Source organism: Oncorhynchus mykiss, chromosome 23, assembly GCF_057628025.1.
Source record: "Oncorhynchus mykiss isolate SJ-2025 chromosome 23, ASM5762802v1, whole genome shotgun sequence".
Lineage (NCBI taxonomy): Eukaryota > Metazoa > Chordata > Actinopteri > Salmoniformes > Salmonidae > Oncorhynchus > Oncorhynchus mykiss.
The window spans coordinates 60270001-60287500 of NC_143044.1; the positions used below are offsets into that span (position 1 = coordinate 60270001).

General features: G+C 45.7%; 1 protein-coding gene across 1 annotated transcript in view; it reads left to right on the forward strand.

The window, feature by feature from the left end:
* The window catches only part of LOC110510837 (disintegrin and metalloproteinase domain-containing protein 12), a 226301-nt gene that overhangs the window by 200150 nt on the left and 8651 nt on the right, over positions 1 to 17500 (forward strand). Inside the window, exons 18-21 of the mRNA XM_090217802.1 lie at positions 671 to 779; positions 1688 to 1823; positions 7735 to 7852; positions 15056 to 15394. Coding sequence (XP_090073928.1) covers positions 671 to 779; positions 1688 to 1823; positions 7735 to 7852; positions 15056 to 15394 — 702 coding nt within the window. The remainder of the gene's footprint in view (positions 1 to 670; positions 780 to 1687; positions 1824 to 7734; positions 7853 to 15055; positions 15395 to 17500) is intronic.

Genomic DNA, 17500 nt, shown 5'->3' on the forward strand with positions numbered 1-17500 from the left:
TGATATACTACCTACAGGTGTGTAATAACTACAATATGTTGTGGTATACTACCTACAGGTGTGTTATAACTACAATATGTTGTGATATACTACCTACAGGTGTGTTATAACAACAATATGTTGTGGTTTCCTACCTACAGGTGTGATATAACTACAATATGTTGTGGTATACTACCTACAGGTGTGATATGTTGTGATATACTACCTACAGGTGTGATATGTTGTGATATACTACCTACAGGTGTGATATGTTGTGATATACTACCTACAGGTGTGATATGTTGTGATATACTACCTACAGGTGTGATATAACTACAATATGTTGTGGTATACTACCTACAGGTGTGATATAACTACAATATGTTGTGGTTTCTTACCTACAGGTGTGATATAACTACAATATGTTGTGGTATACTACCTACAGGTGTGATATAACTACAATATGTTGTGGTATACTACCTACAGGTGTGATATAACTACAATATGTTGTGGTATACTACCTACAGGTGTGATATAACTACAATATGTTGTGGTATACTACCTACAGGTGTGTTATAACTACAATATGTTGTGGTTTCCTACCTACAAGTGTGTTATAACAACAATATGTTGTGGTTTCCTACCTACAGGTGTGTTATAACAACAATATGTTGTGGTTTCCTACCTACAGGTGTGTAATAACAACAAGAACTGCCACTGTGAGGCCCACTGGGCTCCTCCCTTCTGTGACAAGGCAGGCTTCGGGGGAAGTGTGGACAGTGGACCGATGAGGCTAGCAGGTACCCATTGTTACCAACCCAAAAGTCTGCTATAATGTCATGCAAAGTAGGCTTGGGGTCAATTCCTTATCCATTTAGTCATTTCAGATTGTTAATTGAAATTCCAATGTTCCTCATTGAGACTAGCCATGTTGCTATAGATGGCCATTGTAGCTAATGCCATTGTTCCTCATTGAGACTAGCCATGTTGCTATAGATGGCAATTGTAGCTAATGCCATTGTTCCTCATTGAGACTAGCCATGTTGCTATAGATGACCATTGTAGCTAATTCCATTGTTCCTCATTGAGACTAGCAATGTTGCTATAGATGACCATTGTAGCTAATTTCATTGTTCCTCATTGAGACTAGCAATGTTGCTATAGTTGGCCATTGTAGCTAATGCCATTGTTCCTCAATGAAACTAGCCATGTTGCTATAGATGGCCATTGTAGCTAATGCCATTGTTCCTCATTGAGACTAGCCATGTTGCTATAGATGGCCATTGTAGCTAATGCCATTGTTCCTCATTGAGACTAGCCATGTTGCTATAGTTGGCCATTGTAGCTAATGCCATTGTTCCTCATTGAGACTAGCCATGCTGCTATAGATGGCCATTGTAGCTAATTCCATTGTTCCTCATTGAGACTAGCAATGTTGCTATAGATGACCATTGTAGCTAATTCCATTGTTCCTCATTGAGACTAGCAATGTTGCTATAGTTGGCCATTGTAGCTAATGCCATTGTTCCTCATTGAGACTAGCCATGTTGCTATAGTTGGCCATTGTAGCTAATTCCAGTGTTCCTCATTGAGACTAGCCATGCTGCTATAGATGGCCATTGTTTCTACCACAGGATCTGGCTCCCCAGGTTCAAAAGGTATTGCTGTTTTCATGTACTTCATGTCTGTCTCTGATGTCATTTCCCAGACTACGGTGGCGTGGCGGTGGGGGTCCTGTTGACTCTAATAACCTTCCTGGGAGCCGGCCTCATCGTCTCCATCAAGAGAAAGACCCTCCTGAGACTACTCTTCACCAACAAGAAGAACCCTATGGACAAGATGAGGTGAATTAGAACCCTATGGACAATCTGAGGTAATACAGAACCCTATGGACCAGCTGAGGTAAATTAGAACCCTATGGACAAGCTGAGGTAATATAGAACACTATGGACAAGCTGAGGTGAATTAGAACACTATGGACAAGCTGAGGTGAATTAGAACACTATGGACAAGCTGAGGTGAATTAGAACCCTATGGACAAGCTGAGGTGAATTAGAACCCTATGGACCAGCTGAGGTAAATTAGAACCCTATGGACAAGCTGAGGTGAATTAGAACCCTATGGACAAGCTGAGGTGAATTAGAACACTATGGACAAGCTGATGTGAATTAGAACACTATGGACAAGCTGAGGAAATATAGAACACTATGGACAAGCTGAGGTAAATTAGAACACTATGGACCAGCTGAGGTAAATTAGAACACTATGGACAAGCTGAGGTAATATAGAACACTATGGACAAGCTGAGGTAAATTAGAACACTATGGACAAGCTGAGGTGATATAGAACACTATGGACAAGCTGAGGTAATATAGAACACTATGGACCAGCTGAGGTGAATTAGAACACTATGGACCAGCTGAGGTAATATAGAACACTATGGACAAGCTGAGGTAATATAGAACACTATGGACAAGCTGAGGTAATATAGAACACTATGGACAAGCTGAGGTAATATAGAACACTATGGACCAGCTGAGGTAAATTAGAACACTATGGACAAGCTGAGGTAATATAGAACACTATGGACCAGCTGAGGTGAATTAGAACACTATGGACAAGATGAGGTAATATAGAACACTATGGACCAGCTGAGGTAATATAGAACACTATGGACAAGCTGAGGTGAATTAGAACACTATGGACAAGCTGATGTAATATAGAACACTATGGACCAGCTGAGGTAATATAGAACACTATGGACAAGCTGAGGTAATATAGAACACTATGGACCAGCTGAGGTGAATTAGAACACTATGGACAAGCTGAGGTAATATAGAACACTATGGACCAGCTGAGGTGAATTAGAACACTATGGACAAGCTGAGGTAATATAGAACACTATGGACCAGCTGAGGTAATATAGAACACTATGGACAAGCTGAGGTAAATTAGAACACTATGGACAAGCTGAGGTAAATTAGAACACTATGGACAAGCTGAGGTGAATTAGAACCATATGGACCAGCTGAGGTAATATAGAACACTATGGACAAGCTGAGGTAATATAGAACACTATGGACAGGCTGAGGTAATATAGAACACTATGGACAAGCTGAGGTAATATAGAACACTATGGACCAGCTGAGGTAATATAGAACACTATGGACAAGCTGAGGTAAATTAGAACACTATGGACAAGCTGAGGTGAATTAGAACACTATGGACAAGCTGAGGTAAATTAGAACACTATGGACAAGCTGATGTAAATTAGAACACTATGGACAAGCTGAGGTAATATAGAACACTATGGACAAGCTGAGGTGAATTAGAACACTATGGACAAGCTGAGGTAATATAGAACACTATGGACCAGCTGAGATAATAAAGAACACTATGGACCAGCTGAGGTAATATAGAACACTATGGACCAGCTGAGGTAATATAGAACACTATGGACAAGCTGAGGTAATATAGAACACTATGGACAAGCTGAGGTAATATAGAACACTATGGACAAGCTGAGGTAATATAGAACACTATGGACCAGCTGAGGTGAATTAGAACACTATGGACAAGCTGAGGTAATATAGAACACTATGGACAAGCTGAGGTAATATAGAACACTATGGACCAGCTGAGGTAATATAGAACCCTATGGACAAGCTGAGGTAATATAGAACACTATGGACCAGCTGAGGTAAATTAGAACACTATGGACAAGCTGAGGTAATATAGAACACTATGGACAAGCTGAGGTAATATAGAACACTATGGACCAGCTGAGGTAATATAGAACACTATGGACAAGCTGAGGTGAATTAGAACACTATGGACAAGCTGAGGTAATATAGAACACTATGGATCAGCTGAGGTAATATAGAACACTATGGACAAGCTGAGGTGAATTAGAACCCTATGGACCAGCTGAGGTGAATTAGAACACTATGGACAAGCTGAGGTAATATAGAACACTATGGACCAGCTGAGGTAAATTAGAACACTATGGACCAGCTGAGGTGAATTAGAACACTATGGACCAGCTGAGGTGAATTAGAACCATATGGACCAGCTGAGGTGAATTAGAACACTATGGACCAGCTGAGGTAAATTAGAACACAATGGACCAGCTGAGGTAAATTAGAACCCTATGGACAAGCTGAGGTAAATTAGAACACTATGGACCAGCTGAGGTAATACAGAACACTATGGACAAGCTGAGGTAATATAGAACACTATGGACCAGCTGAGGTGAATTAGAACACTATGGACCAGCTGAGGTGAATTAGAACACTATGGACAAGCTGAGGTAATATAGAACACTATGGACCAGCTGAGGTGAATTAGAACACTATGGACAAGCTGAGGTAATATAGAACACTATGGACCAGCTGAGGTGAATTAGAACACTATGGACCAGCTGAGGTGAATTAGAACACTATGGACAAGCTGAGGTAATATAGAACACTATGGACCAGCTGAGGTAATATAGAACACTATGGACAAGCTGAGGTAATATAGAACACTATGGACCAGCTGAGGTAATATAGAACACTATGGACAAGCTGAGGTAATATAGAACACTATGGACCAGCTGAGGTAATATAGAACACTATGGACAAGCTGAGGTAATATAGAACACTATGGACAAGCTGAGGTAATATAGAACACTATGGACAAGCTGAGGTAATATAGAACACTATGGACCAGCTGAGGTGAATTAGAACACTATGGACAAGCTGAGGTAATATAGAACACTATGGACAAGCTGAGGTAATATAGAACACTATGGACCAGCTGAGGTAATATAGAACCCTATGGACAAGCTGAGGTAATATAGAACACTATGGACCAGCTGAGGTAAATTAGAACACTATGGACAAGCTGAGGTAATATAGAACACTATGGACAAGCTGAGGTAATATAGAACACTATGGACCAGCTGAGGTAATATAGAACACTATGGACAAGCTGAGGTGAATTAGAACACTATGGACAAGCTGAGGTAATATAGAACACTATGGATCAGCTGAGGTAATATAGAACACTATGGACAAGCTGAGGTGAATTAGAACCCTATGGACCAGCTGAGGTGAATTAGAACACTATGGACAAGCTGAGGTAATATAGAACACTATGGACCAGCTGAGGTAAATTAGAACACTATGGACCAGCTGAGGTGAATTAGAACACTATGGACCAGCTGAGGTGAATTAGAACCATATGGACCAGCTGAGGTGAATTAGAACACTATGGACCAGCTGAGGTAAATTAGAACACAATGGACCAGCTGAGGTAAATTAGAACCCTATGGACAAGCTGAGGTAAATTAGAACACTATGGACCAGCTGAGGTAATACAGAACACTATGGACAAGCTGAGGTAATATAGAACACTATGGACCAGCTGAGGTGAATTAGAACACTATGGACCAGCTGAGGTGAATTAGAACACTATGGACAAGCTGAGGTAATATAGAACACTATGGACCAGCTGAGGTGAATTAGAACACTATGGACAAGCTGAGGTAATATAGAACACTATGGACCAGCTGAGGTGAATTAGAACACTATGGACCAGCTGAGGTGAATTAGAACACTATGGACAAGCTGAGGTAATATAGAACACTATGGACCAGCTGAGGTAATATAGAACACTATGGACAAGCTGAGGTAATATAGAACACTATGGACCAGCTGAGGTAATATAGAACACTATGGACAAGCTGAGGTAATATAGAACACTATGGACAAGCTGAGGTAATATAGAACACTATGGACCAGCTGAGGTAATATAGAACACTATGGACAAGCTGAGGTAATATAGAACACTATGGACCAGCTGAGGTAATATAGAACACTATGGACAAGCTGAGGTAATATAGAACACTATGGACCAGCTGAGGTAATATAGAACACTATGGACAAGCTGAGGTAATATAGAACACTATGGACAAGCTGAGGTAATATAGAACACTATGGACAAGCTGAGGTAATATAGAACACTATGGACCAGCTGAGGTAATATAGAACACTATGGACAAGCTGAGGTAATATAGAACACTATGGACCAGCTGAGGTAATATAATATATACCAACAGGTAGGACATTAGAAACTAATATAATATAATATAGACCAACAGGTAGGACATTAGAAACTAATATAATATAATATAGACCAACAGGTAGGACATTAGAAACTAATATAATATAATATAGACCAACAGGTAGGACATTAGAAACTAGCCACATGGATTGGGCTAGCCGTTGTAGACTGTATGGATTGGGCTGTAGACTGTATGGATTGGGCTGTAGACTGTATAGATTGGGCTGTAGACTGTATGGATTGGGCTAGCCGTTGTAGACTGTATGGATTGGGCTGTAGACTGTATAGATTGGGCTGTAGACTGTATGGATTGGGCTGTAGACTGTATGGATTGGGCTAGCTGCTGTAGACTGTATGGATTGGGCTAGCCGCTGTAGACTGTATGGAACGGGCTGTAGACTGTATGGATTGGGCTAGCCGCTGTAGACTGTATGGATTGGGCTAGCCGCTGTAGACTGTATGGATTGGGCTGTAGACTGTATGTATTGGGCTGTAGACTGTATGGATTGGGCTGTAGACTGTATGGATTGGGCTAGCCACTGTAGACTGTATGGAACGGGCTGGCCACTGTAGACTGTATGGAACGGGCTGTAGACTGTATGGATTGGGCTGTAGACTGTATGTATTGGGCTGTAGACTGTAAGGATTGGGCTGTAGACTGTATAGATTGGGCTGTAGACTGTATGGATTGGGCTGTAGACTGTATGTATTGGGCTGTAGACTGTATGTATTGGGCTGTAGACTGTATGGATTGGGCTGTAGACTGTAAGGTTTGGGCTGTAGACTGTATGTATTGGGCTGTAGACTGTATGGATTGGGCTGTAGACTGTATGTATTGGGCTGTAGACTGTATGTATTGGGCTGTAGACTGTATGTATTGGGCTGTAGACTGTAAGGTTTGGGCTGTAGACTGTAAGGATTGGGCTGTAGACTGTATGGATTGGGCTGTAGACTGTATGTATTGGGCTGTAGACTGTATGTATTGGGCTGTAGACTGTATGTATTGGGCTGTAGACTGTATGGATTGGGCTGTAGACTGTAAGGTTTGGGCTGTAGACTGTAAGGATTGGGCTGTAGACTGTATGGATTGGGCTGTAGACTGTATGTATTGGGCTGTAGACTGTATGTATTGGGCTGTAGACTGTATGTATTGGGCTGTAGACTGTATGGATTGGGCTAGCCGCTGTAGACTGTATGGATTGGGCTGTAGACTGTATGGATTGGGCTGTAGACTGTAAGGTTTGGGCTGTAGACTGTAAGGATTGGGCTGTAGACTGTATGGATTGGGCTAGCCGCTGTAGACTGTATGGATTGGGCTGTAGACTGTATGGATTGGGCTGTAGACTGTATGGATTGGGCTGTAGACTGTATGGATTGGGCTGTAGACTGTATGGATTGGGCTGTAGACTGTATGTATTGGGCTGTAGACTGTATGGAACGGGCTAGCCGCTGTAGACTGTATGGAACGGGCTAGCCAGGCGTCTTCTAAAGTACCACGGTCAACCCCTAGCCAGTCGTCTCCTAAAGTACCACGGTCAACCCATTGAGTTGAAGTTAAGTATACAAATTCACACCTGGGGACTGATTTTGTGTATTTCATATTTATAAAAGACCCATTTTTGAAAGTGTAAATCTGTTGTTGTGTCACAGGTCGGTGGGGCCTAACAGATCCTCCGGTCCAAGCCATAGAGATTCCCCACGTGGCCAGCCTCAAGCCCAGACACAGACACCGCCACAGAGACAGAAACACAGCAGCAGCATCTTCAAGGTTCATTTCTCTTCTTCCTCCTGTCATGACGTTGGCCTGGGGGTAGGTTTATGACAGTCATAAATACCTACAGTACCATACAATACCATACTGTCATGACGTTGGCCTGGGGGTAGGTTTATGACAGTCATAAATACCTACAGTACAGTACAGTACCAAACAGTACCATACAATACCATACTGTCATGACGTTGGCCTGGGGGTAGGTTTATGACAGTCATAAATACCTACAGTACCATACAGTACCATACTGTCATGACGTTGGCCTGGGGGTAGGTTTATGACAGTCATAAATACCTACAGTACAGTACAGTACCAAACAGTACCATACAGTACCATACTGTCATGACGTTGGCCTGGGGGTAGGTTTATGACAGTCATAAATACCTACAGGACCATACAGTACCATACAATACCATACTGTCATGACATTGGCCTGGGGGTAGGTTTATGACAGTCATAAATACCTACAGTACCATACAGTACCATACTGTCATGACATTGGCCTGGGGGTAGGTTTATGACAGTCGTAAATACCTACAGGACCATACAGTATCAAACAGTACCATACAGTACCATACTGTCATGACATTGGCCTGGGGGTAGGTTTATGACAGTCATAAATACCTACAGTACCATACAGTACCATACAGTACCATACTGTCATGACATTGGCCTGGGGGTAGGTTTATGACAGTCATAAATACCTACAGTACCATACAGTACCATACTGTCATGACGTTGGCCTGGGGGTAGGTTTATGACAGTCATAAATACCTACAGTACCATACAGTATCAAACAGTACCATACAGTACCATACTGTCATGACGTTGGCCTGGGGGTAGGTTTATGACAGTCATAAATACCTACAGTACCATACAGTACCAAACAGTACCATACAGTACCATACTGTCATGACGTTGGCCTGGGGGTAGGTTTATGACAGTCATAAATACCTACGGTACCATACAGTACCATACTGTCATGACGTTGGCCTGGGAGTAGGTTTGTTAGCCAGGGTTCGTGAAGATAACTACTAATGTACATCTTTCAGATGAGACTGAATTAAGGTGACGATTAATGTTGACTGCTATTGATGTAAAATATTACTAGGTCTTTAAGAGTTTATTCGGAAGATAACAGCTCTATAAATATTATTTCGTGGTCCCTCGACTCTCTAGTTAATTACATTTACATGATTAGCTCAATCAGGTGATATTAATTACGGAGAAAGGATTTTATAGAATAGCATGTCATATCACTTAATCCGGCATAGCCAAAGACACGACACTCCTCTTTCAATCTCTCCCCCCACTGGCTTCCTCACACACAACAACAGCTAATCCCACCCATCTATCTCTCTCTCTCGCTCTCTCTCTCTCTCTCTCTCTCCATCCTTCTCTCCTCCCCATCTCTCTCTCTCTCGCGCTCTCTCTCTCTCTCTCCATCATTCTCTCCCCCCATCTCTCTCTCTCTCTCTCTCTCTCTCTCTCTCTCTCTCTCTCTCATCCTTCTCTCCCCCCATCTCTCCCTCTCGCTCTCTCTCTTTCTCCATCCTTCTCTCCATCCTATTCTCTCCCTCCCTCTATCTCCCTGTGTGATATGTTATTTTCACACAATCGGCAGCTAATTCAAATCCAATGAAATGTCTGGCGCCCAGCGGAGGTGGTGTACATAATGGACCTCTGCTGAGAGAAACCCCGCTCTGGTCGCGCAGTGAAAGATGCTTGTTAATAGAATAAATTGTTTTATTTTTGCGTGACACACACCGGGAATATTGATATCTAGTCAATTGTTGTTGGGTTTTCAAAGCCGCAGGCTGATACGTTAACAACAACAGAGTGTTATATTCAGGTGACAGGCGTTAACAACAACAGAGTGTTATATTCAGGCTGATACTTTAACAACAACAGAGTGTTATATTCAGGTGACAGGCTGATAGGTTAACAACAACAGAGTGTTATATTCAGGTGACAGGCGTTAACAACAACAGAGTGTTATATTCAGGTGACAGGCGTTAACAACAACAGAGTGTTATATTCAGGTGACAGGCGTTAACAACAACAGAGTGTTATATTCAGGTGACAGGCGTTAACAACAACAGAGTGTTATATTCAGGTGACAGGCGTTAACAACAACAGAGTGTTATATTCAGGTGACAGGCGTTAACAACAACAGAGTGTTATATTCAGGTGGCAGGCGTTAACAACAACAGAGTGTTATATTCAGGTGACAGGCGTTAACAACAACAGAGTGTTATATTCAGGTGACAGGCGTTAACAACAACAGAGTGTTATATTCAGGTGACAGGCGTTAACAACAACAGAGTGTTATATTCAGGTGGCAGGCGTTAACAACAACAGAGTGTTATATTCAGGTGACAGGCGTTAACAACAACAGAGTGTTATATTCAGGTGACAGGCGTTAACAACAACAGAGTGTTATATTCAGGTGACAGGCGTTAACAACAACAGAGTGTTATATTCAGGTGACAGGCGTTAACAACAACAGAGTGTTATATTCAGGCTGATACTATAACAACAACAGAGTGTTATATTCAGGTGACAGGCGTTAACAACAACAGAGTGTTATATTCAGGTTGATACGTTAACAACAACAGAGTGTTATATTCAGGTGACAGGCGTTAACAACAACAGAGTGTTATATTCAGGTGACAGGCGTTAACAACAACAGAGTGTTATATTCAGGCTGATACTATAACAACAACAGAGTGTTATATTCAGGCTGATACTATAACAACAACAGAGTGTTATATTCAGGTGACAGGCGTTAACAACAACAGAGTGTTATACTCAGGTGACAGGCGTTAACAACAACAGAGTGTTATATTCAGGTGACAGGCGTTAACAACAACAGAGTGTTATATTCAGGTGACAGGCGTTAACAACAACAGAGTGTTATATTCAGGTGACAGGCGTTAACAACAACAGAGTGTTATATTCAGGTGACAGGCGTTAACAACAACAGAGTGTTATATTCAGGTGACAGGCGTTAACAACAACAGAGTGTTATATTCAGGTGACAGGCGTTAACAACAACAGAGTGTTATATTCAGGTGACAGGCGTTAACAACAACAGAGTGTTATATTCAGGTGACAGGCGTTAACAACAACAGAGTGTTATATTCAGGCTGATACTATAACAACAACAGAGTGTTATATTCAGGCTGATACTATAACAACAACAGAGTGTTATATTCAGGTGACAGGCGTTAACAACAACAGAGTGTTATACTCAGGTGAATTACAAAGCTTCAGTTCAGATTCAGATTGAATCAATCTGTTCCCTGTAAGCTCAAATAACTTTTTGTTGTTGACGTGGCAGGATGTGATTGCGTTATTTCAACTGAAACAGAACTGATGTATTGAGTTGAAGGAACTCAGGAAGGATAAAAGGAAAAGGCTTTGTGTTTTGAGTTGACGTGTGTTACAGGTGCATAGACCTTCTGGCAAGGTTTTAGTTACCCGTCCTGTAGTGTCTGATTTTAGTGACCCTACCTGTGGTGTCTGGTTTTAGTTACCCGTCCTGTGGTGTCTGGTTTTAGTGACCCTACCTGTGGTGTCTGGTTTTAGTTACCCATCCTGTAGTGTCTGGTTTTAGTTACCCTACCTGTGGTGTCTGGTTTTAGTTACCCTACCTGTGGTGTCTGGTTTTAGTGACCCTACCTGTGGTGTCTGGTTTTAGTGACCCTACCTGTGGTGTCTGGTGTTAGTGACCCGTCCTGTAATTTCTGGTTTTAGTGACCCGTTCTGTGGTGTCTGGTCCTGTAGTGTCTGGTCCTGTAGTGTCTGGTCCTGTAGTGTCTGGTCCTGTAGTGTCTGGTTCTGTAGTGTCTGGTCCTGTAGTGTCTGGTCCTGTAGTGTCTGGTCCTGTAGTGTCTGGTCCTGTCGTGTCTGGTCCTGTAGTGTCTGGTCCTGTAGTGTCTGGTCCTGTAGTGTCTGGTTCTGTAGTGTCTGGTCCTGTAGTGTCTGGTCCTGTCGTGTCTGGTCCTGTAGTGTCTGGTTCTGTAGTGTCTGGTCCTGTAGTGTCTGGTCCTGTAGTGTCTGGTCCTGTAGTGTCTGGTTTTAGTGACCCGTCCTGTAGTGTCTGGTCCTGTAGTGTCTGGTTTTAGTGACCAGTCCTGTGGTGTCTGGTCCTGTAGTGTCTGGTCCTGTAGTGTCTGGTCCTGTAGTGTCTGGTCCTGTAGTGTCTGGTTCTGTAGTGTCTGGTCCTGTAGTGTCTGGTCCTGTAGTGTCTGGTTCTGTAGTGTCTGGTCCTGTAGTGTCTGGTTTTAGTGACCCATCCTGTAGTGTCTGGTCCTGTAGTGTCTGGTCCTGTAGTGTCTGGTCCTGTAGTGTCTGGTCCTGTGGTGTCTGGTTCTGTAGTGTCTGGTCCTGTAGTGTCTGGTCCTGTAGTGTCTGGTTTTAGTGACCCATCCTGTAGTGTCTGGTCCTGTAGTGTCTGGTCCTGTAGTGTCTGGTTCTGTAGTGTCTGGTCCTGTAGTGTCTGGTCCTGTAGTGTCTGGTTCTGTAGTGTCTGGTCCTGTAGTGTCTGGTCCTGTAGTGTCTGGTTTTAGTGACCCATCCTGTAGTGTCTGGTTCTGTAGTGTCTGGTCCTGTAGTGTCTGGTCCTGTAGTGTCTGGTCCTGTAGTGTCTGGTCCTGTAGTGTCTGGTTCTGTAGGGTCTGGTCCTGTAGTGTCTGGTCCTGTAGTGTCTGGTTTTAGTGACCCGTCCTGTAGGGTCTGGTCCTGTAGTGTCTGGTTCTGTAGTGTCTGGTTTTAGTGACCCGTCCTGTAGTGTCTGGTCCTGTAGTGTCTGGTTCTGTACTGTAATGTCTGGTTTTAGTGACCCGTCCTGTAGTGTCTGGTCCTGTAGTGTCTGGTCCTGTAGTGTCTGGTCCTGTAGTGTCCGGTCCTGTAGTGTCTGGTCCTGTAGTGACTGGTCCTGTAGTGTCTGGTCCTGTAGTGTCTGGTCCTGTAGTGACAGGTGACAGGCGTTAACAACAACAGAGTGTTATATTCAGGTGACACTAAAACCAGTCCTGTAGTGTCTGGTCTTGTAGTGTCTGGTCCTGTAGTGTCTGGTTTTAGTGACCAGTCCTGTAGTGTCTGGTCTTGTAGTGTCTGGTCCTGTAGTGTCTGGTCCTGTAGTGTCCGGTCCTGTAGTGTCTGGTCTTGTAGTGTCTGGTCCTGTAGTGTCTGGTTTTAGTGACCAGTCCTGTAGTGTCTGGTCTTGTAGTGTCTGGTCCTGTAGTGTCTGGTCCTGTAGTGTCTGGTCCTGTAGTGTCTGGTTTTAGTGACCAGTCCTGTAGTGTCTGGTCTTGTAGTGTCTGGTCTTGTAGTGTCTGGTCCTGTAGTGTCTGGTCCTGTAGTGTCTGGTCCTGTAGTGTCTGGTCCTGTAGTGTCTGGTCCTGTAGTGTCCGGTTCTGTAGTGTCTGGTTTTAGTGACCATTCCTGTAGTGTCTGGTCCTGTAGTGTCTGGTCCTGTAGTGTCTGGTCCTGTAGTGTCTGGTCCTGTAGTGTCTGGTGCTGTAGTGTCTGGTTTTAATGACCAGTCCTGTAGTTTAGGGAATAGGGTGCCATTTTGGAGGTAAGAGGAGAGAGGTCTGTTTGATGTAAGCAGGGTTCAGGTGAGGTCAGGAGCTGTTCAGGGTTATAAGGGAGAGGGGTGTTTGTGACTGAGTGGAATACATTTTTAGTCCCCCCCCCCCACACAGCTGTGTGGTCTGTGGCTCTGTCCACCTAGACTAGTTCAGACGTCCCCTGTCTCTCTCTCTCTCTCTTTGATATTGTTCCTGAATGAGGACCCAGGGAATCCGGGGAACTAATCCTAACCCAGGGAATCCAGGGAACTAATCCTAACTCAGGGAATCCAGGGAACTAATTCTAACCCAGGGAATCCAGGGAACTAATCCTAACCCAGGGAATCCAGGGAACTAACCCTAACCCAGGGAATCCAGGGAACTAATCCTAACCCAGGGAATCCAGGGAACTAATCCTAACCCAGGGAATCCATGGAACTAATCCTAACCCAGGGAATCCAGGGAACTAACCCTAACCCAGGGAATCCAGGGAACTAATCCTAACCCAGGGAATCCATGGAACTAATCCTAACCCAGGGAATCCAGGGAACTAACCCTAACCCAGGGAATCCAGGGAACTAATCCTAACCCAGGGAATCCAGGGAACTAATCCTAACCCAGGGAATCCAGGGAACTAATCCTAACCCAGGGAATCCGGGGAACTAACTCTAACTCTAACCCAGGGAATGCTTAATGGACTAGAGGAAATGTTGTGATTTATAACAGTGTGAGGATAGGATAGGAATGGAGAAGAGAGGGAGGAGAGGAGAGAAAATGAGAGGGGGAGGAGGGGGAGGAGATGAAGGAGAGGGGGAGGAGTGGAGAGGAGATGAAGGAGAGGGGGAGGAGTGGAGAGGGGAGTGGAGGTGGTGAAGGAGAGGGGGAGGAGTGGAGACGAGATGAAGGAGAGGAGGAGGAGTGGAGATGAGATGAAGGAGAGGAGGAGGAGTGGAGAGGAGATGGAGAGGAGGAATGTTGACGAGGTGAAGGAGAGGGGGAGGAGTGGAGAGGAGATGAAGGAGAGGGTGAGGAGTGTAGAGGAGATTAAGGAGAGGGGAGGAGTGGAGAGGAGATTAAGGAGAGGCGGAGGAGTGGAGAGGAGATTAAGGAGAGGGGAGGAGTGGAGAGGAGATTAAGGAGAGGGGGAGGAGTGTAGACGAGATGGAGAGGAGGAGGAGTTTAGAGGAGATTAAGGAGAGGGGAGGAGTGGAGAGGAGATTAAGGAGACGGGGAGGAGTGGAGAGGAGATGAAGCAGAGGGGGAGGAGTGGAAACGAGGTGAAGGAGAGGGGGAGGAGTGGAGGAGGTGAAGGAGAGGGGGAGGAGATTAGAGGAGGTGAAGGAGAGGGGCGGTAGAAGGATGGAGATTTGACATGACAGCTGATGATATGAAACAGACTTCCAGGAGGTTCTGCTCTGGTCTGTTTCTGTTCTGGGATATGTTCATTAGGCACCAAACGGAAGAAAACACACTGAAACAGGGAGGGAATACCTGAACTTGCCCAATAAGAAACGCTCATTTTCAATTTCCATTGAAACACATTTTGATGCAGTGGGTACTAATGAATATGACCCCGTTTCTGATTGATGTGTCTGTGATTCTGTATCCCGTCTCTCCACAGCCTCCTGCCCAAAACCAACACCCCCCTGGACAGCCCTACCCCTCCCACAGCCAGCGACGACTACCCCAGTGCTCCCCTGTTCACCTCAGTCACCCCGTCCCCCTGTCCCTGTCCACTACGGCCGTCCCTGGACCAGGACAGCCCAGACCACCTACTCCCCCTCCTCACCGAGCCCTGCCTCCCCATGGACCAGGACAGCCCAGACCACCTACTCCCCCTCCTCACCGAGCCCTGCCCACCCATGGCCAAGGACATGCCCACAGCCACACCCAGGCTCCGCCCAGAGGGGCATCGTTTCGCAGTGTGCCACAGCAACATAACTCCTGCAGGATGGTCTTGGTGAGGCTGTGTGTGTGTGTGTGTGTAGGGGGGGGGGGTCATTGAGCGAGGATGGTCTGACTGTCTTTGATATTGTACCTGAATGAGGACCCAGGGAATCCAGGGAACTACTCCTAACCCAGGTAATATATGGAACTAATCCTAACCCAGGTAATCTAGGGAACTAATCCTAACCCAGGGAATCCAGGGAACTAACCCTTAACCCAGGGAATCTAGAGAACTAACTCTAAGTGACTGGAGGAAGGTCTTGGTGAGGGAGTGGAGGATGGTCTAGGTGATGGGGTGGAGGATGGTCTAGGTGAGGGAGTGGAGGATGGTCTTGGTGAGGGAGAAGAGGATGGTCTAGGTGAGGGAGTGGAGGATGGTCTAGGTGAGGGAGTGGAGGATGGTCTTGGTGAGGGAGAAGAGGATGGTCTAGGTGAGGGAGTGGAGGATGGTCTTGGTGAGGGAGTGGAGGATGGTCTTCGTGCGGGAGTGGAGGATGGTCTAGGTGAGGGAGTGGAGGATGGTCTAGGTGAGGGAGTGGAGGATGGTCTTGGTGAGGGAGTGGAGGATGGTCTAGGTGAGGGAGTGGAGGATGGTCTAGGTGAGGGAGTGGAGGATGGTCTAGGTGAGGGAGTGGAGGATGGTCTAGGTGAGGGAGTGGAGGATGGTCTAGGTGAGGGAGTGGAGGATGGTCTTGGTGAGTGAGTGGAGGATGGTCTTCGTGAGGGAGTGGAGGATGGTCTAGGTGAGGGAGTGGAGGAAGGTCTAGGTGAGGGAGTGGAGGATGGTCTAGGTGAGGGAGTGGAGGATGGTCTAGGTGAGGGAGTGGAGGATGGTCTAGGTGAGGGAGTGGAGGATGGTCTAAGTGAGGGAGTGGAGGATGGTCTAGGTGAGGGAGTGGAGGAAGGTCTAGGTGAGGGAGTGGAGGATGGTCTTGGTGAGGGAGTGGAGGAAGGTCTTGGTGAGGGAGTGGAGGAAGGTCTAGGTGAGGGAGTGGAGGATGGTCTAGGTGAGGGAGTAGAGGATGGTCTAAGTGAAGGAGTGGAGGAAGGTCTAGGTGAGGGAGTGGAGGATGGTCTAGGTGAGGGAGTGGAGGAAGGTCTAGGTGAGGGAGTGGAGGATGGTCTTGGTGAGGGAGTGGAGGAAGGTCTTGGTGAGGGAGTGGAGGAAGGTCTAGGTGAGGGAGTGGAGGATGGTCTAGGTGAGGGAGTGGAGGATGGTCTAAGTGAGGGAGTGGAGGATGGTCTAAGTGAGGGAGTGGAGGAAGGTCTAGGTGAGGGAGTGGAGGATGGTCTAAGTGAGGGAGTGGAGGAAGGTCTAGGTGAGGGAGTGGAGGATGGTCTAGGTGAGGGAGTGGAGGATGGTCTAAGTGAGGGAGTGGAGGATGGTCTAAGTGAGGGAGTGGAGGATGGTCTAAGTGAGGGAGTGGAGGATGGTCTAAGTGAGGGAGTGGAGGATGGTCTAAGTGAGGGAGTGGAGGATGGTCTAGGTGAGGGAGTGGAGGATGGTCTAAGTGAGGGAGTGGAGGATGGTCTAAGTGAGGGAGTGGAGGATGGTCTAAGTGAGGGAGTGGAGGATGGTCTAAGTGAGGGAGTGGAGGATGGTCTAGGTGAGGGAGTGGAGGATGGTCTAGGTGAGGGAGTGGAGGATGGTCTAGGTGAGGGAGTGGAGGATGGTCTTGGTGAGGGAGTGGAGGATGGTCTAGGTGAGGGAGTGGAGGATGGTCTAGGTGAGGGAGTGGAGGATGGTCTAGGTGAGGGAGTGTGATGGCCTGGTCTCCTTTCACAGGGCTTATTGAAGAACAGGACCCTACTGCTCCACAGTCAGTGTGGTGGCCTGGTCTCCTTCCACAGGTCTTGTGTGTCCTAAAAAACGTTGTGTGTTGACAGTTCTTTATTTAACTAGGAAAGTCGGTTAAGAACAAATTCTTATTTACAATGACAGCCTAACCCGGCCAAACCCGGACAACGCTGGGCCAATTGTACACCGCCCTATGGGACTCGTAATCACGTCCGGTTGTGATACAGGCTGGAAACGAACCAGGGTCTGTAGTGACTGAGATGCCGTGCACCACTCGGGAGTTGTTTTCAGGCCAGGTTAACAAGGGTTGTAGTGCTGCCA